The sequence below is a fragment of the Anser cygnoides genome, chromosome 14 (genome assembly GCF_040182565.1).
Source record: "Anser cygnoides isolate HZ-2024a breed goose chromosome 14, Taihu_goose_T2T_genome, whole genome shotgun sequence".
NCBI lineage: Eukaryota > Metazoa > Chordata > Aves > Anseriformes > Anatidae > Anser > Anser cygnoides.
The window spans coordinates 12,813,763-12,838,303 of record NC_089886.1 but is presented as its reverse complement, the minus strand read 5'-3'; the positions used below and the strand labels follow the sequence as shown (position 1 = coordinate 12,838,303).

The following is a 24,541-nucleotide window of genomic DNA, read 5'->3' as shown; positions in this document are numbered from 1 at the left end:
TCTCCTTCCCCTCCCAGAGGTTCCTTTGAAATTGCCAGCTCCACTGCAAGCTCCCCCTCAGTACAAGAGCACAGAAGGCAGCAGGTACAGGAAAGTAGATGTTATGTGCACAGCCAGAGCCAAGTCCAAGGAAGCAACTTAAGCTGGCCAGAGAAGATAGCTCAGGGAGTGGGCTGGTTGTGGGTAGCCAGGCAGGCAGCACAGAGGCAGCACAAGGAGCAGAACAGGGGGCAAAGCTGTGCCAGAGCAGGGGAAAGCCGGCTGTCCCACCTTGAGGCTGCTGGCACTGCCAGGGCGTTCTCAGCTGCAGAGGGAGCCGAGCCAGAGGGGACCCGAAGGCTTCCAAAGACAGGACTTGTCACCCTCACCTCTTCCACCCCTGCTCTTGGATCCTTCACTCCATGCATTCCCTACACCGTTGAACCTCCTCTCCCTCTGCTCCCTGGGGGCTTGGAGCTGCAGGGCTTCCCCTGCCCTCTGCTTTGCCGTGGGAGCTGGCACCCACAGGACCCCCGGCTGCAACCTCACCACTGGCTGGGCTACAGCCTCCTCGCTGCCATCTCAGAGCAGCTTTCTGGGACCCCTCTCTCCACGTTGTGCCAAGCCCTTGCCCCCCCTTCACCTCCTGGCCTCCTCCCAGACCTCCTTGCCCTCACCCCTCTCCCCACCCCACCGCATCCTTGCTGCTCCCTTGCTTTCAGCCTCGCCTCTGCTCCAGCCCCCCAGCCCCACCAGACTGCACAGGGCGAGCCTGTCCTGACCCGGGCCTCGAGGCGTTAAGGCCGAAGGAGGTCCCCAGGAAGGGTGCAGAGCCGCATGCCGCCGGCACCTACCGTTCTCGGGGTGCTCCATCTCCCCGATGCTGCCGTCGGGCGTGGTGCGCTCATAGTGGTCCTCGGGCAGGGCCAGCGGCCCGATGCGGGGTCCCGACGATGATTTGCTGCTCGGGGTCTCCGACTCCTCCAGCCCGCTGTCATAGTAGCTGTGCTGGGAGGGGTCCTGCAGGTCCTGGGCCTGGCTGGCCGCAGAGAACGTCACTCGGCGATGAGGTAACTGGAAGAAGAGATAAGCCCACGTGTCAGCCAGGCAGCAGGCAATGATACAGGGCAGGGGGTCAGCAGTTCTGACCCCAAAATGGAGGCAGAGCTCCTGGCAGCAGCAGGGAGCAGCACCAGCCCCCTGCCAGGGCTGCAGGCTCCATCCCGGCTGGGAGCACCCCCTGCGTGCCTTAGCCCAGCGGCTCCTCCAGCCCCAGCCTCCATTGCCACCCACGGAGGACACAAAGACCCCAGGCATGCTCCCCGGTGGCACTGAGCCTCCGGTGCTGGGCTGGCCCCCACCCCACCCTCATCAGGCGCCCTCACCTTGCCTGCAGACCTCCCACACACCCTTGATGCTCTCGGAGACCCACCTCTGCCGAGAGCCTCTCTAATGGGATCAGTGCTCAGCACAAGGCCTCCGGTGACACCCTCCTCACCTTCCAGCCTCTGACCCAGCCTCCGCCATCTCTCATTGCAACAGACTCTCCATCAAGGGTCACAATCGCTTCTTTTGTCTGCTCGTTAAACATTTCAAAGCCCTACTTCACGCTTGCTCTCCCCAGCCTTGCCTCATGCTAGGGAGGAGCTCATTGCAAACAGCCATTAAGCTGCATCATCAGCCTCCTCAAATCCTTCCAGAAAATCCCTCTTTGTCATGATTACCGAGGAGCAGAAAGGGTAGCTCGAGTTCACAGGGCAAAAGCAGGATGATGAGAACACAAACACCGAGAGAGAATGACACACAAAATCAACATGGGAAGGAGCTGCTCGACGGGACCAGAACGTGGTGGGGAGGCAGAGGAGCCAACACACTGAAAGACAGCACGATTTAGGCTAAATACCTTTTCTGCTGCAGCCTTTACTAAGATCGAGTGGCAATCAGGCATCCCACACAGCTAGCACCAACGAGGAAGGGAAAGGAATCAAACCTAACCAAGGGAAGGAACACACAGGGAGCATTTAAATGAGCTAGCTGCTTTTAGGTTGGTTGGGCCTGATTAAATTCACCCCAGGTGCTTAGAGACCTGATTTAAGTAACTTCAGAGCTGTTAGGGCTTTTTTTTTCTCTCTTTTTTTTTTTTTTAAATTTTTTTTTTCCTAAGAATTTGTAGAAAATGAGGGAGGCTCCAGAAGAGTGGAAGAGAGCTAAAATAGCGCCTGTCTATAAAGATGAGAAAAAAGAAGAGCTGGAGAATTATAAAACAGTTAGCTTAATTTCAGTTCCTGGAAAAATACTGAAACAGATAAAAGAACTCTTTGTAAGTACCTACAAGATAACAAGGAAATGAGTAACAGCCACTGTAGGTTTGTCACAAACAAACATGTCAAGGCATTGAACTTCTTCCTTTGAAAAGACATCAGGCCTCGTGGATGGAGGAGGAGCAGTAAATGTTATGTCTTGGCTTTAGGAAGTTTTCTGACACTATTTTAGATGATATTCTCATAAGTAATGCAGGAAAATAGTGTAGGTGCAGCATAGTACTTCTCTGCTTCGGTAATATAGTGCATTTCGCTGCAGGGTGGATGCAAAGCATTTAGAAAGTCGTATTCAGAAAGTAATTACTGAAGACAGGTCTTTCAGCTGGGACGATGTATCAAATGAAATTCTTCGGGTTGTGTCCCGAGTCCATTGCTAGCCTGTATTTTCATTAACTGCTCGGATGACAGATGTGGAATATATCTGTCACATTTGCACACTTGGGAAAAATAATCACCACAGAAGCAGCAGGCTAGCTGAAGGATTGGGGGTTACAGCAGATCATGGGTCGACGATCCATCAGCAGCATCAAAGCCTCACAAAAAATGTGTCTATATCGGGATGCACAAGCAGGATGTTTGTCTTGAGGTCACCCAGGGACCTGTCTGCGCTGCTGGGCTCCAGCGGGGCTGCAGCAGAAGTGCCTTTGGGACACCGCGCTCAAGGCCGTGTGTGCCAGTGAGGTGAAGAGGCACAGGGACAGGAACGAGGAGAAAAGTCCCAATAAGCCAGGGAAGGCTGAGGGAAGGAGGCTGGGGAGGAGGAAGCTGAGGGGGCCCAAAGGCAGCAGCTGTGGGGCTCATACGGCCTTCTGCACAGGGTGGACTGCTGCTTTCGACTGCATGTAAGCAAGGTGGAGCGGCCTGCACCTGCAGCGAGGGAGGCCAGGGCTCCCCACGACAGGACTGCCCTGGGAGGTGTTGACAAGTGCTGCCCAAGCAGACGGTGTCACCCTTCCCGAGTGGGACTGAGTTCCCCCGAGGAGGTCTCCGTGTGCCACTCAGGAGCCGAGCTCATCACACACAGCTCTCAAGGCCCACCAGAGCCTTCCAGGCCGTGCCCGGCCGTGCTGCCCCACCGCTCCCTCCTCCAACCCCACTGCCCATCTGGGAGCCTTCATGCTGGCACCATGACCCCCCCCCCAAGTCCGAACCCTCCACTCTCACTGTGCCATAGAGCCCCAGACAAACCACGAGGGCTCCGTGGGGTGTGTGCAGTAAAGCAAACACCTTGTGGAGCCCTGGCCCCTGTAGGCCTCCTTCCGAGGGGCATGGCTTCTACCTGCAGGACACCTCTTGCGGAGGCCAGATCCTGCCTGGAGGCCCTGCACGGGCTCTGCTCCTTGCTGCAGGGCCGAGCCAGCGTGGCACGGCCGGGCTCAGGGCCCCACCATGCTGTGACCAGTGCGCTGCCACAATAATAGCAGCTTGTGTCTGGCTGAATCTCTCTGCCCGGAGAGCCTTGTTCTGGAGTCGCAGAAAGACACTGGCTCCATTTGTCTGGCACGGACTTGCAGAAATTGGGTTTTGTCTGACCCTTCTCTGCGAGGTTAAAGAGCCTTTCAGCCAGCAGTGCTCTCCACACAAGAAGCTGCTTGTGCAGGGCAACCAAGGCACCCCTCGATCTTCTGCTGTGAAGTTAAACAAACCGGCTTCCATAAGCCTCAACCTGCAAGGCAGTTTTTGAGCCAGTAAGTCCATTTTGTGGCCCTCATCCTGGCTTGCCCTCCATTCCTCATTGGGGTGATCCCTGTGACGGGGAGCCCACCTCACCAGGGCTTTCCCTCAGCTCCCACCTCTCGGTTTCTTCCCCCGAGGGCAACGTTAGCCCTTTGGTCCATGCTGAGCTCCTCGTGCTGTGTGACCCTTAATTCATTTTAGAGCTGGTGCTTTCCAGGGTACGCAGCAGCATTCCCTATTTCTCAACATACAGCTTTGCATTTGGCTGTGTTAAAATGCACTTTGTTTAAATGGGCCCGGTTTACCAAGCAATCTGGATCGCTCTGCATGACTGCTCTATCCTCATCATGATCTCCCACTCCACCAATCTCCATGTCAGCTGCAAATTTTATCAGCGGTGATTTTATATTTATTTCCAGATCGTTGATTGCAACATTGAATGGCAGCAGGCACCATCGTGCTGCCGAAGAGCTCCTCCAGGAGAACCTGGTTCCACCAGGACTCCCAGCCAGCGCCTGCTTTTCTCCCCAAAGCTGCTGATAAACCAGATCTTCATCTAGCTGACAATGCCTCACATTTAATGAATAGTGTTAATTCAAAATAATAATAATAATAACATAAAGCATTATCAACTCAGCGTCTTCATCAAACTCCGGGGCGATCGGCTGCACGCTGTAATCTTGCATGAGCGCGAAGCTCCCTGCTGGAGCCCTGCCGCCGTGGCCCCGCCAGCACGTCTGGCACGGATCCTGCTCCTCACGGTGGCCAGGAGCACATGCCTAAGGCGAGGCTCAGGAGCTGGACCCAGCATGCAAGGACGCTGCCCGGCATCCTTTCCCATCACACTGCACTGACTGGCGTCAGCTCTGTTTCCATCACCGAGTCCCCCGCCGGGGCTGTTAACCCAGCCCTTCCCAGGCGGCACGGTCGCACCCAGCGTCCCCTCGCTGCTCCAGTCGGCCCATGGCATTATTCCAACTATTGCTGTTCCAAGGAAATGGTATTTTGGATGTCTTTCTCTGCTATCAGCGCATTGGCAGGTACCGCATCCTGCCTTGTTCTGTCTCGGTCCAAATTACTAGAACTATTTACTGAATACTTTTGCATTTTTCTACATAATTAACAATTTTGCAGTCTCCATTTGGAAATGACAATTGCTGGTGCTGCCTCCTCCTAGTGCATTTTTAAAGTGCTCCTTATTGTGTTCAGCTTGTCAAAATTGATTTTCCCCCAATGTTTTTTGGCTTTCCTTGTCAATTTTTTACACTCCAAAACTACTCATTTCTACTAATTGTTATATGCTCCCCCCCCCCCCCCTTTGTTTGCTGGTATTTATTGCTTTTCTGTTTCTAACTGCTGCCTCCACTTTGCTACAGCTCTAGAATAGCCCCCACGGCATCCTGCAGCAACAACCCCCTCGTACAGCCCCACCAAGGGGCTCCTTCATACTGTTCTCCATCATGAGGGTCCCCAGGACAGACCACCGCTGCTGGAGGGTACCCAGGAGACCCTTTCTTCTCCCCCCCACCTCTCGGCTTCATTGCAAACATCTCCAGCTCGCAGCAGGGCATGCACCAAGCAGATTCTGCTTGCAAACCAGCGGCAATGGGATACAAGGGAGCAGGGTTGGGGCATGCTGCACCCCAACTGCATGTATCGCCCCGTCACACCGCGCCTCCCGCGTGCTGCGGCACGGACCCAGAAATCCCAGAAATCCCAATTTGCACAAAAGGAACCTTAAAACCCGCCCCAGGCGCCCTTTTCCTGCCGACGGGAGCTGTGCGGGCGTGGATTAATGCTGGAGCCGTGGAAACGTCAAAATTGTTAACCCCTTCGCTGCTGCCCCGCCAGCGGGACTGGGGCTGGTCCAGCAGCCTCCGCCCGCTCCCGCGCCTCCCCGGCCTCTCAGCCTCCCCAGCCTCTCAGCCCTCTGCCAAAGGAGCTTGCTTCCCCGGCCGCCGCCACAATGCAGCAACTCACAGGGCTGCGAGTGAAAGGCAATGTCAGACCCGATGCCCAGAATATAAAAATAAGTGACAAGGGAGCCATTGTGGCCCAGGAGTTAGCCAACTTCAGATTAATTCACGAACCTCCTCTTGCCTTTAAAAGCAACCTGGAACTCTGCAACGTCCCTGGTTACAGTAAAAAATAAGAAGATAAGTACAGGGACTGTGCGCAAAACCACAGAGCTCCAACTTTTTGCATACAGAGGCTTTGCTGCATGCAGGAATTATTTTATTTGTTAGTGTTGTGCCTGGAAGCTCCGCTGTAATGCAACGCAGGCTCCGGAGCAGGATGCTGAGGGGAATATGGAAACCAAATCCAGAGGCTCTAGGAAAGCAGGACCATAACTGCCAAAAACAGTTCAGGGCTAGGCTCTAGTGTGAGGAAACAGGACCCAAGCTCAGCTCGTGGCCATCAGTAGCTGACTGCTTTACAGCTCGTCCGAGCAGCTGTGGGTGTGCCTGCTGGTGTTCTGCATGGGGCGGACAGCCCTTCCCTGCTCCTGATCTACCCGTCTGGCCTCCCCGCGGGCGGTTTGCTGGGGCCACCTCTGCCATATCTACCATGGTTGCACAAGGAGCGTTAGCATTGGGGCCGCCAGCTCTGGTCCCCCTCTGGTCCACGAGGTTTTGGCTGGTGGCTCTGCTCTGCTCCTCGTGCCCACCCGTTTCCCTGTGTCTGAAGTGAGGTTTTTCCCAACAACCCTCTAACTCCTTGGCCATGGACAGAGGAGGCCACAGAAGGAACCCACAACTGCAAGGAAGACACAGGAATCCACGCGGATCGCACTTCCCAAAAGCAGGCATTATTTGAGAAGCACCTGCTCGCTCTTCTGCGTGACTGCTCGCATGGCTTCCACTTCTGGCAATTAGCAAGTGCTGACCTTGCATTCAGGGGAGAGGTGTTACCAGTCCTGCTGAAATAATGATAGCAGAACAGCCGTCCTGAAATGGACATCAGATGCTGAGGCACTGTTTAATGAATAAGTCTGGGTAAAATGTGGGCTGACTCTGCATAGGTGCCCTGAAGCCTCCCAAAATTTGCATGCTGCTCAAAGAAGCCGCCAAAGCCCGGTGCCAACCTGCCTGGTCAGATCGAATTTATCTAACTCATAGCAAGATCTAACGCAATTAGAAACCCATTTAGACAGCCTCGGGACAGAGATTGCCTAACCTCTCAGCCTATCAGAGCTCCGAGCCCATCAAGGATGTGCAATTTGGCTTTTCTTTGTTTGAAATGAGAACTGGAAAGGAAAATATGGAAATAAATCATCTGAAGGGTGAATCGTAAAATCTAAAGGGGTCATAATCTTTATGGAATAATGTCTAAATTGTACTGACCATGGTGTCCTGAAATGTCTATCACCTTCAAGCTGATAATAAAGACATGCTGTAGATGGTTGGTACAGAGCAGAAATCGCTCGGGACACAGAGGGAGGTCTCATCATCGCATTAAAACCATCTGAAGATCCCAGGGAGGAAAAGGTTCCAGGACTGGGAGAAACACTTGAACAAAGCCCTCAAGGAGTCCAACAGCTGCCAAGTGGGAAAATAATGCTGGGAAAATAATGAGCTAATCTGGCTCCCAGTTGCACCCAGTGGAGCTGACAGATAGCACGGAGGGCTCTGAGGAGAGCAGGGGGTCCCCAGCAGTAGACTCAGGCCTCTTAAAGAGAGAACCAGGGATGCTTCAGCAGAAGACTCTGCTTGGAGAACACGTCAATTTGCTGAAATCAGATCTTGCAAATGGGCTTCTCGTTTCAAAGCCGGGGCAGGGGGAGTGTAAAAAGGAAAAAAAATGATGCTCTTGTAGAGGTAATTTTCACTTCGGAATTCAAGCCTAGTACTCGTTACAAAATTAAATTAAAAAGTCAGCCAGAAATTTTGCCTCTATAAATTATGAGGAAATCTATCTATCTATCTATCTATCTATCTATCTATCTATCTATCTATCTATCTATCTCACTATCTATCTCACTATCTATCTCACTATCTATCTATCTTTCTACCTACCTCTCTGTGTATCTATCTATCTATCTACCTACCTATCTATTTTCTGTTGACTGATTTGAGCTAAAATGAGCAAAACGATTATCAATTCTTTCTGGTTTGTTTTTACGTGCAAAATTCTCCCCAATGGCAAGCCTGTTTCCTAATCAACTCTGTTTCCACCGGCAAAGGGCAGAAGCTTCTCCTGGTTGTTTGAGGAATCGTGTCTGATCCACGAGCCTGTGCCCTGCAGCTCTGGACCTCAGCAGAGCCCTGACGTTGGTGCTCTGCAGCCAGCTGCGCCTGGTGATGATGCAGGGTAGGACACAAGCTATTGCCCTCATTTGGAGCGGTCAAAAAGGTGAGACAAGCAACATGCCAGGCTTCGGTCCCCTTATATCTGGCATTTCTTGCTACCATGGGATACGTATGGGTGAGCAGGGAGCTGTTTTGCCTCGGGGAGCACCCGCATGGTGATGGGCAGTGGGGATGGTGGGGGAAGTCAAGAGGGCTACAGGGCAGGGAGCCGGAGGGGTCTCAGGGGGATCTGGGGCAGAAGGGAGGCTGCACCCGAAAAGTGTGGGCAGAAGGGAAGCGCCCTTGTCATGCCCTGGGTTGTGTGCTGCACCCACGTGTGCCTGATGGCAATGAGGATCCTGCCCAGCATTGCGTCTTATGCCTGAGCTGGTTCCCAACATGAGAGATGGAGGTGTGGTTGGACAAGAGAGGTTTGACTGCCCATTATAGGCAGGAATTTTGAAGGAGGCCACTCAAGAGGGAAGGTGTAAGGTGCAAAGCCTGTTGCAGTGTTGTCTCTGGCATGACTGGCAAGAAGAGCAAGGGGAGTCACACCAAAGGGAGCCAGCTGGGTGAGGACACTTGTGAAATAAATGTGTCTTGCCCAGTGTCAGGATCTCTCAGCATGAGGCTCTTGTAGGCCACAACTTCAGAGTCCTTTTTGCTCCCTGAGGATGTCCCAAGTGCCTGCCCCTCTCCATTCCCCTGTAAAACCGCAGTTCTAAAGAGCAGTGAGTGGAAGGATCCAGGCCGTGGAGCACATCTCAAAGGACCAGCTTCTGCTTCACTTCTTTCCTGTGCAGAGCCCACAACAATCTTCCCAGGTGAGTGAGAGAGTAAGAAACATCCCAGCTACACCCTAATGGTATTGCAGATCTGCTGTCCTTAATTTAATCTCTGATCCAGTTCTCAAATCCTGTTAGGTCCTGGTCCAGACCTTGCAGACCGTGGCTCTTGAAAAAATTCCTGGACAATAAAGGTTCTTGAGCTCCACTCTCTGTGCAAGAGATGTTCCCTAATAAACTGTCATATTCTTGAAATCCTGGGGAAAAGCAGCCTGAGCCCCTCCAGGCACCTTAAATCAGTGTTACAACACCCTGAAAGGTCTCACCCAGCCTTGAACAACAAAGGAGGGCTCTTCAGACATCTGAAATACTGATTTCCCTTCTAGTGGGCTTGAGCACATTTGATGAAAAAGCAGAAAGATTAACAGATTAGTGTAAGGGAACATCAGACATCATATTAGCAAGATGTTTAAAGCAGGATTGCAGTCTGAGTTCAGACAAGCCGTACCCCCGCAGCAGGGACTGATATCTGTCAGATCCTCCCTGGCAGCAGCTTTGCAGATGCTCAAGAGCATGGGGGAGTTGGGAGCATGTGAAAAACCAGGCCATGTGGGAGCAAAATAGCTCCAGGCTTTCAGGTTGCTTGGGCCTTCAGAGATCTCTCAGAGGAGCCGAATCAGGGCACTCTGCTCCGACTTGGTTGCGATGGAGCAGGATCGGTCCTGTGGGAGAGGTGGCGAATTGCTGCCCTCCCAAAATGACGGCCCTAAAGATGGCTTTGATGAATCCTGCCGAGGTGCACGGCTGCCCAGCGGTGCTGTGCCTCGATGGCAGAGCAGGCACCGTGCCGGTGAGGAGGGGCTCAGAAGGGGGTTTTGCTAATGGGGGGCACCTTTTGTGGTCTCCAGGCAGGATGCTCGGGGCATGGCTATGAGCGCTGAAGCGGGCTGTAAGTTAGGGGCTGATGCGTGGGCTTTGCCCTGCCCTCCTGCAGGTTGCTGCTCTCCCCCACCCCGTATCCTGCGAGCATCCGAAGGACTGAGGCAGCTCCCACCGTGGAAGCCATCGGTGTAAAATAACCATGAGTTTTTAAGGGATCTTGGAGAGTTTTCTTTCTCAAGGGCCTCCAGGGTGAAGACTGAGGCCTCCCAAATCCTCCAGAAAGTTGGAGAGGAGACGGGGTCGATGGGAAACCCGCTGTGGGGGGGCTGAGGGGCCTGACGCTGGCTCACAGAGGTGACACCAGGCAGACCTGATGGACACCAGAGCTCGAGGTGACAAGAAGCCGAGGGCTTTTCACCCCATTGTGGGGGAAGCAGAAGGCACAAACGCCACTGAGCTCAACCCTGCCCTGCCCCAGCCAAGTCAAACCATCCCGGCCGAGGACAGCGCCTGCTTCTTGGGAGAGGGGGGCCGTGGGAAGTCCTGTCTGCAGCAATCACCAACCACCTCGGTGCCTCCCAGGAGCAGCACCGGGGTTGTGCAAGTGCAGCCGGGAGGGCCCAGCTGGCAGGGCACCGGGCAGGAATGCGGCTCTGCCCGGAGAGGGGCTGAGCCTGGGATTCGTGGGCATGGGCAGTGTGTGTGGGCATGGAGGGCGGGGAGGGAGGAAACGCTTTGGGCTTGCCTTAGGGCTCAGGTCCGGAGCTGTCTTTCAAAAGAACATAAAAGAGGGGTTTGGTGGGGTCGCACAGGGCCCCTGAGTGCCCTGGAGCCCACCAGCCATGAAGGGCAGCCCCTGCTCGCCGTGCCTTGGGGCGGACACGAGCACCCAGCGGTCACCTCGCCCCTGCTGCCCCGTGCTGCCGTGGGGCTGCCCTCCCCACCCACAGCTGCCTGCTTTGCTCCACGCACCTTCCCCAACCACCCCACCCCATCCTGCCCTACATCGCCAACCCTCGCATTACCCCAGCCTCCGCTCCGTCCCCTCCCAAAATGTCCCAGCCCTGTCCTCACCCCACCCTCCACACCCTTCCTTCTGCTCCTGCTGCTGCATCCCACCCCAAAGATGCATCCTCATCTCTCCCCCCTTGCAGAGGGATGAAAAAATGCACAGGGACACATGCTGGAATTGCAGAAATCTCTTCCCCCCCCTCCCCAGTCAGGGTGCCTGATTAAACAGGCTGCAGGCTTGGGCCCTGCTCCAGGCGGGTCCGGGAGCAGCACTGCAGCTGAGAGCCCGGCCGAGCGGGCAGAGCGGTGCCGGGAATATCAATCAGTGCGCCTTGGCCACAGCCAGTGCTTTCATCGCGCTGGGGACCCGCTGGAGCCAGCAGGGACTCAGCAGGGCTCAGCATCCCTCGGGGTTTGGGGAGGGGAAAGCAACCGGGAAGGGGGAGATCGCTGCCTGGGTGGAGCAGGAGGAAGGGGGAGAGAGCAGGGGAGAGGGAAGGAGGGGGCAGGCGTAAATGTGAGAGCCGGTGGGGAGTGGGACTGAGAAGCAAAGGGAAGAGGGGGGAGCGGGGCAGCACCTGGCTCAGCAGGGTGGGAAGAAGGAACCGGCCGCAGCTGGAGGGTCTGGGGAGCTGAGAGCCCCCCAGGCAGCCCGGCATGCAGCAACGGCGAGGAGAGCGCAGGGCACAGGGGCTCCATGCAGAGGAAGAGATTAAAGTTATTCCTTGCAAGCCATCAGAGGAGCAAAGGGTGAGGTCCCCAGTGGCAACGGGGCCAGGGGCCTCAGTCAGGAGAAACCCGATGCTCTCCCCAGCGGGATGTGGACAGTCAGCACCAGGTCAGCACCACGGCCCCCTTGGATGCACACTGAGGAGTCACCGTGCTCCGTACGCTCCACTGTCACCTCTCCGTGTCCTCTCCTTGTCGTACGGCCTGCATGCAACCCCCTGCCACCTCCTCCTGGGACAGCATGGTTCCCATTCCTGTGCCACCTCCTCCTGCAGGGGATGCAGGCTGCACCCCATTCGCACCCCAGTCTGTGGCCGGGAGCTACAGGCTGCGAGCACCCCAACCTGCCCCGCTCCTCGCCCCTTTCGTGCTCCCCACGGATGCTCAGGGTCCCCTGCACTGCATCCCCAGTGCCCACAAGTGTGCTGAATCTGCACCAGTCCCAAATGATGTGGGGAGCAGGAGCTGATCTGCAGACTGGGAAATCTTTCCGGAGCAGAAGAAAACAGGGCAGGTCCCCCCTGAACCCTCTGCTCCATCTGCAGCTCGGCGCTGGATCCATTTATCAGCTCATTCCACGTGAGCGACCTTGAGAAAATCCACTGACCCAGGACAGCAGGAGACTTTCCCAAACATCTGCCAACACCTAAACCTGCAATTTATGGAGACTCTAAGCGAAATTCTACAACAAGACAATTTCATTTCTGTCCATTACAGCTACAATATTCCTCCTATTCCCCCTCACCCGCGGAGAGTAATTAATGCTGCGCCGTGCTCCTGAGCCTGCAGGCAGGTGCAGGTGCCTCTGCTGAGCTCGCAGCAGCACGCCCAAGCCAACATCACTCCAGCCGGCTTCTGGAGCAGTGGGGGGCTGCAGTGACCTGGGGCAGCCCCGGCTCTGTGCAGCGGTGAGAGGATAAAGGAGAGAAAAAAAAAAAGTACAAAAAATGCCCCAAAGGATGGAGCCTGGGAGATAGGCAGAAGAACTTGAGCACCTGAGAGGTTGCGTTCTCGCTCCAGGTTCATCAAAGAGCTGCTGAGGGCAGGGAAGGAAGGGAAATGGCTTTCAGACGGTTCCCAAAGGGATGCAGATAGCAGCGCCGAGCCAGGTCCCCAGCCTGCCCGGCCCAGCCCTGCAGGGGCTGGGCTGGAGGTGGGTGCTGCCGTCTCTTTTCCTCTTCTGCAACCACCACATCACCCCGCGGGGCCCAGCCGTGCCTGCCCAGGAGGCTCAGACGCTTCCTGAGCGGTTCGAGATAAAACCTTACACTGTTAGCAAAACAAACGAGGAGGCTGGGAGAGCCAAGGCTGGCACCGGGCTGAAACCACCAGAGCCAGAAGCACTGGTTTCCCCGGATGATCTAATCTCTCCAAGCACCAGACCTCCTCTCCTCCAGCGGGCTGGTAGGGCCGGTTGGAGCCCCTGGGGAAGAGGTGAATCCGGTACCTCCCCGCGCCCGCATTTGAACCAAAAACCCTGAGAATGAGGAGGGGGTGGCCAGGGAGGGACTATGGTCTTAGGGGAGCTTGGTCACCTTGCCCCATTGCAGGCCTGCTTGGGAGGACATCTCCTCCACTGCAAGGGTGCCCGCTGCATGGCAGGGCGGGGAGTGCCTTGCGTCGGGTGCCCCCCCGGCGCTGCTGACGCACCCAGGCTCCATCTGCATCCGCGTCCTCATTGCAGCACTGCGGCAGGATTTGGGTCATGCTACCCAGGCAGGGCTCCGCTCCTCCACGTGCTGGCCTAGGGAGATGGGGGGTCTCAAGTGGATGTGGGGATGAGCACGGCCAAGGGGTGTTGGGGTGTGTGCATGGTGCACCGCATCCTGGGGAAGGCGTCTCCTCTTAGAGGGCTGGAGATGGGAGATGTAGAGCAAGGGGGCCTACACAGATGGCCCCCACAGATGGCGTCACACTGAGACCTCTGTGGGGGCCACGCTGGGGGCAGAGGGGAAGGTTGGCCCACACTCGCATCTCTTCTGGGTGCTGGGGCTAGGGGAAGGCTGCCTGGGAAATGGCCGTGAGCCAGAGCAGCCTCAGGGGCAGCACGGAAAATAAGGCACAAGTGGTCAAAAATAGAAAACTTTATTGAAGTCAAATCCAACAGGGCAGCAGAGCTCAGCCCCACGGCAGGAGCCCAGCCTGCCGCTGACGGGGCACACGGGGTACAGCACGGTGTGGGGCGGAGCAGGCGGTCCTCACCCATGGGGCCGGGAACAGGTGAAGCCAGAGGCACTCGTCCCCGATCTCCCTCCCTAGCTCGCTAAGGACAGACCCGACAGGCGCCAAAGCAGAAACGTGGTGCAAGCCAACTGGCCAGACAGCCCAAGGAGAGAAGGTCCCGCAAGCTCCGGACCCCTGCGGTCCTCCCGCGACCTCCAAGCACACCAGCCAGCAGCCCTTCCCGCTCGGCAGCCAAGTCCTTCCTCCGCCCTGCCCCGCAGAAGTCCCTGGCCAGACGGAGAGCAGTGACCCGACCGCAGCACGCAGCAGAGACCCCGGTGCCCCGCTCCTCGGCTACCCTCCCCTGCCGGCCCCGTGCCACCAGCGAGGAGCCCTGCGTGGAGAAAAGCCGCCGGGCTCTGCTGCTCGCACCAAGGCGGATTTTCACCGCGCCAGCTTATGGCAGAGGGCCCAAGCCCTGGGGAAGGCAGAACCCGAGCCTGGGAAAAAGGCAGCGCTTTGCTCCCCAGCCCAGCCCCGCCTGCCCGGGCAGCCACGGAGCTCCCTTTTTCGGGATGCTTTGCACAGGGAGCTGGCCACAGCAAGCGCCTCGCTCCATGCTCCCTGGGGTGGCATCGCCCTGCTGGGTGCCGATCCCCAGAGGGGACCCAGGCAGGTGGGCTTCCCTCCCCCAGTGCTCCCCATGCAGAGGCACAGGCATGCAGCGCCCTTCATATCACCGCCACCCAGGTCCCAGCCCCGGGCGCCGTGACGAGGGCTGTGATATTTTTCTGTCCCCTTCCCTGTCCCCTCCCCATGGTGGCCGTCCTCTGCCAGCCTCCCCCGGCCACGTGCGCCGGGGGCCAGTCCAGGCTCACTCCCACACCTCGGTCCAGATGGCTCCCCGGTGCAGCGGGGGGGCCGCTGCCGGCCTCAGGATGAGCTCTCCTACCTGCTTGTTGGTGTATTTCTGGGGGTTGGTGCGGTAGCTGTAGTCCGAGTACTGCTCGGAGCCCGTCGAGTTGTTGTCCCCTGTGCCAACAAAGGTGTTGGTGGCCGGCAGGTCCTGCACCACCTGGTGCTTCTTGGAGGCAGAGGGCGACTGAGGCTGCAGCTGGATGGAGGGCAGGGGTGAGTTGGAGCGGTAGTGGCGCCCCAGGTCTGGGCTGCCCGGTGGGTAGTTGAGGGGCAGGTGGATGCGAGGGCTGTCGCTGACGGAGTCATTCATGAGGTTGAACTTGAGCGATTTCTGCAGCCCCGTCTCCTCCTCGTCCTCCGTGGGCTTGGGCGGCTTTGGGGACTTGCTCTTCTTCACCTTGTTCTTGCTCTTACCGCTCTTGCTGGCCTGCTTGGGTGCGTACAGGTCCTTGGTCTCCTTCTTGCCTGCCTGGTAGCCACTCTTGGCCTCCCGCTGTCGGCAGTAGCGCACCAGCACGACCAGCACTATGACCAAGGTGACTGCCACGATGCCAGCGATGACTCCAAAGAGGATATTGCTTCGCTGTTTGCTGCGCTCGTATTCGGGGTCTCCAGCGATGTCTATGTCGAGCGGCGTGTCCAGGCTGTGCCCCACCAGCGTGTCCAGCAGCGTGCGGTTGGCCAGCGTCTCATTGACGTAGAAGTGCACCAGTGCTGTGCCGTGCCTCGAGGGCTTGCCCTTGTCGTTGACGCGCACAACCAAGCGGTGCAGGCCGTGGTGCTTGCGCAGGATCTCCTTCTCCAGCGTGATGTCTCCGCTGTGCGGGGAGATCTGGAAGAGCTCGAAGGGGTTGCCTCCCGTGATGCTGTAGGTCAGCTCCGCGTTGACGCCGGAGTCAATGTCTTCTGCCTTGACCTTGCTCACCTGCTGGCCAGGGCTCGTGTGGGGCAGGATGTGCTTGTAGGTGGCATTGGAGGGCGAAGTGATGAAGGGGGCATTGTCATTCTCATCCAAGACATTGATGGTCACCCCCACGTATGCAGACCTGGGAGGATCCCCACCGTCCACCGCCTTGAGCCGGAAAGTGTACGTACTCTGCTGCTCCCGGTCAAAAGAGATGCTGGAGAGGATGGTGCCAGTGCCATTCTGGATGACAAAATCCCCATTGTCTTGCTCCACCGACAGCTGGATGCGGGCGTTTTCTCCTTTGTCAGCATCTATCACCGTCACCATGCCCACAGGGCTGAGGGGCGGCATGTTCTCCATCACCGAGAAGTTGTAGCCGCTCAGCATGAACTTGGGGTCGTTGTCATTCCTGTCCATGACGTTGATGGCCACAGATGCTGTGCCCTTGAGGCTGGGGCTGCCCTTGTCTGCCGCCACCACCAAGAACTCGTAGCGCTCCCGCTGCTCGCGGTCCAGCACCGCCTTCACTCGGATCTCCCCAGAGTCGGGGTCAATAGTGAAGGAGCCCTTGGACGAGGGGTCTGTCACCAGCGAGTAAACCAGCTTGGCGTTGGAGCCGCTGTCCGCATCGCTGGCGCTTACCTCCATCACCAGGTCATCGGGCTCGTTGTTCTCGGGGAAGGCCACCTCGGTGAAGCTCTGGCTGAAGACAGGCGCGTTGTCATTCACGTCCACCACCTGCACCTTCAGCGAGTTGGTGCTGGAGAGGGGCGGGTTCCCCGAGTCCACCGCAACGATCTCAATCGTGTAGTCCTTCACCGACTCGTAGTCCAGCGGCGTGGTGGTCTGCAGGAAGTATTTCTTCTTGCTGTCGCTCCCAGTTTCACTTGCCTGCCGCAGCTGGAATGGGACATCACCAGCCACCACGCATGTCACCACGGCGTTCTCGCCCTCATCTCGGTCGGACACCTGCACCAGAGCTACTGCTGTCTCTACTGGCACGTCCTCCGAGATATTTGCCATGCCATCCTGGTGCGTGACCAACCCGATGCCCCGAATCTCAATGGAGGGCGCGTTGTCGTTCATGTCCTTGATGGTGACCACCACCTGGGTGCGGGCACTCTTGGGGTTGGCCCCCTTGTCCTTGGCCATGACGGAGAACTTGAGGATGCTGACGTCCTCGCGGTCAATGGGTCCCTGGACGGTGATGAGCCCCGTGGCGCGGTCGAGGCGCAGCAGCCGGCGCACCATGTCTGAGGCCTGGTGGAACGAGTAGTCGATCTCGGCGTTAGCGCCCTGGTCCGAGTCGTTGGCCTTCACCTGTGGGACAGAGGGAGAAGACGGTGAGCAGGAGAGGCCAGGCCGGGGGGAAAAACCTGGATTTCCTCTTCTAGGGCCAAGACCTATGGGGCAAAGAGCCTGAGACCGGCAGGACGGCTGGGAGTGGCTCTCCGGCACGGAGGCTGTCCCTCGCTCTTCCAGAGAAACCGGCTGTGCCGGTCGGGCAGAGCTCCCCTCCCAGCCCGCTCCAGCATGCAGGGAATCCTCCAGGAAGCAGCACTGCCAGACCCAGGCAGCATCGGGGAGGTACAGTCCTGGCTGCCCCTGCACCCCCAGACCCTCCCTTCCCACCACCCCGCAGCAACAGTGGGGGGCTTGAGCAGCCGCCTGGCCCCAGTGAGGATGGTGCTGAGGATGGCAATGCTGCACAGAGCCACCGCAGCTCCCTTCCTGCTTGCAGGGGTGCACCAGCCCACCAGCCAGCAGCTCTGCGTTCGCATAAACCTGCCTATTATTTGCTTTCTAAAGAAGATGAGGTTTGTCTAACATTTGCCTCCCTAATCGGCTCTCCGAGCAGCCTCTTCTCTGCACCATTTGCTGCTCTGCCGTTATCTTGCTCAGCAGATTTGGATGGAGAACGAAAGTTGTTAAATGTAAATTCCACCTTTTACCTCCACTCACAAAAAAAGGCGGAAGTCATTTTCCCCGAAAGATAAAAGCTGAGCAATGGCAGCGGCAGCGGCTCAGCCCATTCTCCTCCCGGCCGCGTGGCTCCCTTATCTGCTTCCAACTTCCATTCTCTTAACAGTGAAAAATGAATTCTTAAAAATCCACATCAGAATTAGCAGATGAGAGCTGGCCACGCTCCGCTTATTAAGATGGCAGCTGCAGATAAACAGATGTCGGCTGCTATCTCATTGCCAACCCCCCCCAGACCCCCCCGTGATGGGGCAGAGCCCCATGCACAGCAAAGCACCCCCGGATCTGCAGACGGTACCCCCAGTCTCCTGAGTTTCCAGGGAGCAGCCATGGGAATGTGACTTGCAAATGGGTCAATGTCCTGTCTGCGGACAGCATTTGTACCAGCCAGGCATGAAGCCAGGCTCTTCTACGGACCGTGAGTCCCAGCCCTCCCCGAAACCTGCAGCTGTGCTCCTGCAGACCCGCCAGCCTTGCTGCTGCTTCTAAGTTGTGGTCTTGCAGCCCCTGCCCCGGCTGCAGCTTCCCGAGCATCTTGTCCCAACGTTTTTCAGCAGAGGTGACATCCCAGGGTGACGCTGCCGGCTCCTGCGGCATGCAGCCCTCTGAGCTCCCCCTCCCAAGGCAGCACGTGGCCATAGAGAAGCCCCCAGGTTGTCCCTGCAAGGAGAGCTGGGGAGGAGAAGAAAGCCCCCGCAAACCCACCTGGAGGACAGAGTGCCCCACGGGGCTGTTTTCGGACAGCTCTGCCTCGTAGAGGGCCTTCTCGAACTTGGGCGCATTGTCATTCATGTCCACGATGGTGATGCGCAGCAGGGCACTGCTCGCCCGCGGCGGGCTGCCCCCGTCCTGCACCTTGATGGTCAGGTCATAGGAGTCCCACTGCTCCCGGTCCAGGTTCCCCATGACGATCAGCTGCGGCTGCTTCTCGTCCTGGTCCTCGGCCACCTGCAGCCCAAAGAGCTCCTGCGCCTCCGGGCCAGCCATCAGCTCGTAGGAGGCAACGCCGTTGGGACCCGAGTCGCGGTCCATGGCCGGGGGTATGGAGAAGAGAGCCCCGATGTTGGTGTTCTCGGGGATGGTCAGGGTGAGAACAGGCGAGGCGAAGTTGGGCGTGTTGTCATTGATATCGAGCACCTCTATCTGCCCCTCCAGCAGGCGTGGGCTGCTGTTCATGATCAGGTCAGTGATGGACACCTCGAACTCCAGGTAGCAGGGCTCGCCGGGCAGGAGGTGCTGGCACTCACGCAAGCTCTCCCGGTCGATGGAGGTCTCCGTGGTGTAGATGTCCCCAGTCTTGCCGTCCACACGCAGGTACGGGGCCCCCACTTCCAGCTTGTAGAGGTGCCCCACGTCTGGGAAGCCGTAGTCAGAGGCCAGGCTGCCGATGAGCGTGTTGGGGGGTTGCTCCTCCTGCACTTTGTAGACCACCCGCGTCCCGCAGACCAGGGCAGGCAGCTGGCAGAGGAGCCACAGGCCCAGGCAGGAGGCGAGGGGCCTCATCCTGCGCCGCAGGGGAGCTGCAAGGAGACACAGACACTGTGGGTTAAGCGGCGCGAGCCCCAGCAGCTTCGGGTGCAGCCGGTGGGACTGGACGTGGTCCCAAAGCTGTGTCCCCAAGGGGAAGGGGCGCCAGGGGACCGCCCGGCCCCAGCCCCCACAGACGAGTGCCCGGGAGGACTGGTCCCGGTCTACCAAGTTCCTGCACCACCCTGCCCGAGTGAGCAACCCCGTCATTGCAACCCTGGCCCTTCCTGCAAGGGACAGGAAGCCACTCCTGCCACCGTCCACCCTCTTCGTCAGCATGCAAGCTGTAATTACAGCCAGCCAGGCACGCTGACGGGGCAGGCTGCACGCAGCCTGCTGCCAGCGACCCGACGGGAGCTGGCTGGGCTGGGACACAGCCTCTCACCGCAGAGACATGGGGACACTGTGTGCCACAAGCTGCGGGGACACTGCCTGCCACGCACCCTGGGGGCACAGGGCACTGTGTGCCCTGCCAGCACTGCGTGGTGGCAGCAGCAAAGGGACAGGGGCTGTGCCTGGGATGCAGGGATGACACCTGTGGGGCACTGCAGGTGCATGGGGCACCGATTGCACTGCAGGGATGCCACCCCTCTGGCACCGTAGGGGCACGGGGCACTGCTTGCCCTGCAGAAACACCACGAGCCCAGCACTGCAGGGACACAGGGCACTGCCACAGCAGGGACAGAGCGGCACGGGACAGGCTTTGCACTACAAAGGCACCACCCATCCGGCGCTGCAGGGGTGCAGGAGCCCCGCACATCACCCACCCCGCACTGCATGCGGGGCACTACCCCCTGCCCACGGCCCCACAGGATCAGGGGCAGTGCCCAGCGCAGGGCCTGAGGGATGCAGCCCCGCTGCCCGCCCCGCACGCAGCCCCTGAGCCTCCCCGCGGCGCGGCGGCACCGCACAGCCCCTGCACGCCGCGCCGGTCGGCACAGCATCTCCCCGCTGCTGCGCGGTCACTAGGCAACCCCGCACCCTGCGCCAGCCCCAAAACATCCCCTGCGCTCGCTGCAGGAGCGCTGCTCCTTCCCGGTGCTGCCCGCTCCAGGCTGGGATGATGCCCGCACGCAGTGGGGTGCCCTCGGGTGCCAGTGCCCACGCTGCCCGCTGCAGAGACGGCGCCCGAAGCGCTGCCGCCCTGCATTGCAGACGCACACTGCACGCTGCACTGCAGGCGCCCGGCCACTGGAAACCTCCTCCCAGTGTGCCAAAGCTGCAGGGGCAGCACCAGCCCCACGAGGACTGCCCCCTTCTGTGCCGAGCCACACGCTTCGGTGCTGTGCGTGGCCACCAGCTTCCCTGCCCCCTGCTTCCCTGGCTGGGAACGGACACACTGGCCTCACTGCGTGCCCAAAAATCAGCATCTGCAACATCTACCACGGCCCCGCGGCGACGACCCACTCTCGCCACTCCCATTGCTCCTCTCTGCACGCTGCACCCAGCCTGTGGGATGGGTGGGTGCTCCTCTGGCATCACCCCTGTGCAGTGCCACACGGCTGGTGCCAAGCTCCTGCTCGCCCCAGCATCGGGTGGACTCTCAACAAGTGGAGCATCCGGCACTGTCCACCCTGCTGCCTGCCTCCTGCAAGCCAGCAGCTCACAGCCCCTCTGTCCCTGCGCTCACCCACGGACAGGCGTCTGCTGGATGAAGAAGTGGGGAGCTCTCCCTCGGCAGGAGGGAAGGCAGCTCTGCTTCTGGAGACAAAGCTATAGCCCCAAAGCCTAGCTCCGCTCTGCTCCCTCATCCTACAAACATCCTTCCTGCAAGAAAACAGACATTCCCACCCTGCTGAGGGCACGCACAGGCACCCGAAGGCATGTCCCGGGTGGAAGGGAGGAGAAAAAGCAGCCGTCCCCACCCTGCACGGGGCCAGGGATGGAGGTAGGAAGCTGAGCAGGAGCACGACACAGCTTTGGATCGATCCAAGCAAGCCCCGGCAGTGAGTGCACATGTACACGCGTGTGCACAGAGTGTGATGCATCCATTCGCGCACCCACACAAAGCAGGAAAAAAGCACATGTGTGCACGAGCAGGGTGTGCACACGTGTGCACATCCGTGCCCGCACCGGCTGAGTGTGCGCAGCGGATCGGGGCTCGCGTTGCTGCACCACACGCACGTGTGCGTGCAGGGAGCACCGCGTGTGCCTGCGCGGGGGGAGCAGCGTGCGCGTGCCCCCGTCACCGCGGGCTGTGCGCTGGTGTGATGTCACCCTGCGTGGGGGATCTGCACCCGTGGGTGTGGGTCCGGACCCACGCTGAGCATCGTCACCCCATCGCTTCGGCCGTGCAGGAGGGGTGGGGAGAAGGGAGCAGGAGAACAGGGACCTGAAATGTGCCCCGTCCGGGAAAGGCACCTGGCACGGCACTGTTTGCACGAGGCCGCTGCCGGTGACGTAGCCTCCTGACTAAGCCTGGGCGCTAGGATCTCAGCTAAAGGTGAAAGTCCCTGCGTGGGGCCACGGCTCTGCCGTCACACGGCCCTGACTCACCAGCACCACGGACCCAGCAGCGGGGCCGTGCCAGGAGCCTGGGGCAGGGAGGGAGTCACCGAGGGTGCCCGGCAGCCACGCGATCTGCTCCAGGAAAGGGGCCGCAGCCCGAAGCCCAAGTTCCCGCAGGTGGAGGGAGCCTCTGAAGCGGGGAGGCTGGAGGCAGGGCGAGACCGTCACCCCAAGCAGAAGCAGGGGGGAGCCGGGCGCTCAGATCCACAGGGGGAACAAATCCTGCCGGGTGCTTGGGGTGGGGATGACACAGCGCCGACGTAGAGAGCCCGGAGCAGGGTGTGAGGAGGAGGTGGAAGCTCCACCGTCGGGGAAAAGCACGTCTGTGCAGGAGACGGAGGCTTCCCAGGGGCCAGTGCACAGCAGCGGGCTATTTTCCCATGGGATCTAAGGACCATCCCACACTTTCTTCTCTGGTGCCAGCCACCTTTTTCCGACCTGCTGGCAGAATACAGAGCACTTAAAAATAAAAACCCCTCCCAAAACAACTATTCCTCTGCACACACAATTCTCCCTACGGGGAGAGCGCGAGAAAGCCCGAACCACATGAGAGAGGCGTTAGTCACGCTGCTTAATGCATGACTGGGAAGCTCTCAGAGGACAGCGGCATGCAAAATCTGACAGAATTCAGTCATTCCCCCCCAAATACCAAGCCCTAATGAGGGAGAGGTTACAAAGCACTGCGAATTCAAGCAACTGCTCAAACAAGCCTTCGCTGCCTGTGATTCCCACAGCCTCTTGGCCCCGTTCCACAGCCGGCAGCACCAAAAGGGAACGGGCACCAAAGTCCACCCTCTCCCTGCTCCCGAAGGCTGGCGGAGTCGCTCCGAGCCCTGCTCACAAATCCACCCAGACGCTGCGCTGGGCACGCACGCACCGAGCCCCCCGGCCTCCCTGAGCCCTGCTGCGGTGCTCCGAGCTGGAGCGACATCCCAGCCGGCAGCACGGGGATGAGATTAAGGACAATATTTCCCAAAAAACAGCCACCGATGTTCACTCTTACACCCGAGGCGCGGATGGGCCAAACCCTGGGCTTTTTGCAGCACGTCCCATGCCCAACGCACCGCTTCCTTCGGCTCTAGCCACTGCGGCTGCTCGGCATCGATGCGGGCTGGGCCCAGGCGCCCCAAGCCGAGCACCCAGCACCGCTCGCTTCCGACAGCTTCACCCCAAAACCATCTCTCGGGAGCCACACGGAGAAAGAGAAGAGGGCGAAGCCCAGGGCTCTCCTTCCTCCTGCTCCCCGCCGCTGCAACTCGGCCGGGCGACGAGACAGAGACCTGTCAGAGCCTCCCGGGGGGCAGCCTCCGTCCTCCCTCCCGGCCCCCCCCGAGCCTCTCCGGGATGCTGCGGGCTCCTGCGCCCCCCCAGCACCATCCCACCGGCTCCGGGGGCGGGCGGTGCCGTGGCGGGCCCGGAGCAGCCTCCTCCGCAGGAGCTGGTGGCAGCGGCTCTCCGCTAGGACCGGGGGCCGGCTCCGCGCACACCCGCATCGCTGCGCACACGCGCGCCCGTTGCGCGGACACCCGTGGGAAACCCACGGGAGCCGCTCCGCCGGCCCCGCTCTCACGCTCAGCCCGGCGCCCACGCAGCGAACGCGGCTTTCCCACGGCGCACGCACACGCAGCCCGCTGCCACGCGCGCTCACACGCACCCGCCCCACGGACACGCTCCTCCGCGCACCAGCCGCGCACCCCGGCGACACGCACACGGACGGGGACACGCCGCGGGTGCCACAGGCGTGCCCACGGCCACCAAACACACCTGCCATCACCCCCCCCCGCGACCCCCACGGACACGGCCCCGCTGCCCACCCGCAACTTCTCCCACGCACCGCTCTCACCCCCGCTGCCCACACCCACAGCCACCCCCGACGTGGGAGGTGGGGGAGACACACGCCCCGATTCCCCGGCACCCAAATACGCACCCAGACGGGGAAAAAAACACCCCCACGCTGCGCTCCCCCCCCGCCCAGCCACGCACCCACGCGGGGGCACGGCTCCGTGCCGCACAACAAGTGGCAGCGCCCGCCCCAGCCAGCCCCGGCAATACCGGGAGCGGGGCGAGAAGCGCCCAGCCCCGCGCCCCCGGTGTCCCCCCCCGGTCCCCCCCCTTTCCCACGGCCCCGGGGGCAGCCCCACGGTTGCGCGTGGGGGCTCCCGGCCCTGCCGCAGCTCTTACTTGGATGCGGCCGGTCCCCGGAGCGCTGATCCAGCGGCGTCTGCATCGCCTCCTCCCCGCCGGGACCGGGCTCCCCCCACCCCCCCGGCTCCTCCGGTTCGTTATCCACGGATGAAAAATCAAATTTTAAAAAGGGGAAAAAAAAAAAAAAAAAAGGAAGGGGGGGGTGGAAAAAAATATATATATATATATATTTCTATGTGTGTTTCCCCGTGGGAACCGCCCCCCCTCCTCTCCCCCGGGCCGGGGCTGCGGCTCCTCCGGCGGAGCGGCGGCGGCAGGGCTGGCGGCAGCCCCGGTGGGCAGCTCCGTCCGTGCCCGCCTCCGTCCCTCGGTGTGTGTGAGGATGTGCAAGGGAAGCGCAGCGCAGGCACGGCCCCTTTCCCCCCCCCCTTGCCCGCCCGTCCCCCCCCGCTCTCCGTCCCCGCTGCCTCCGCCTCCCGCCGCCGCCACGGGGAGGTGGAGCTCCGGCTCCTTATCTGATCCCGAGCCCGAGCCCGGCCGGGCCGAGCGGGCCCGATCCCGGTCCCAACCCCTCGCGGGGGGTCGCAGCATCCCCCCACGGAGCACCCCCTACCCGCCCCCGGCTTGGCCCCTCTCGCCCCTGGGTCTCAGGTGTAGGGCGAGCGTCCCGCTCGGTCCCTGCTAGACCCATTCATTTCTTCCTGAATTTCTTCATTCATT

At 59.7% G+C, this 24,541-nt stretch overlaps 1 protein-coding gene across 6 annotated transcripts in view; it reads right to left on the bottom strand.

The window, feature by feature from the left end:
• PCDH1 (protocadherin 1) overlaps window positions 1–24,235 on the bottom strand; it is a 48,152-nt gene extending 23,917 nt beyond the window's left edge. For 4 of the 6 annotated variants that reach the window (XM_067005502.1, XM_067005506.1, XM_067005507.1 and 1 more), the window contains exons 1-4: window positions 23,858–24,234; window positions 18,347–19,161; window positions 14,789–16,981; window positions 834–1,053 (exon numbers count right to left, since the gene is read on the bottom strand). In XM_067005502.1, the coding sequence (XP_066861603.1) occupies window positions 834–1,053; window positions 14,789–16,981; window positions 18,347–19,161; window positions 23,858–23,903 (3,274 nt within the window). In that variant the 5' untranslated portion in view covers window positions 23,904–24,234. Of the gene's footprint in view, window positions 1–833; window positions 1,054–14,788; window positions 16,982–18,346; window positions 19,162–23,857 lie in introns of all 6 variants that reach the window. The other 2 variants (XM_067005503.1, XM_067005504.1) reach the window with 1 other exon arrangement.
• Between the last annotated feature and the right edge of the window lie 306 nt (window positions 24,236–24,541).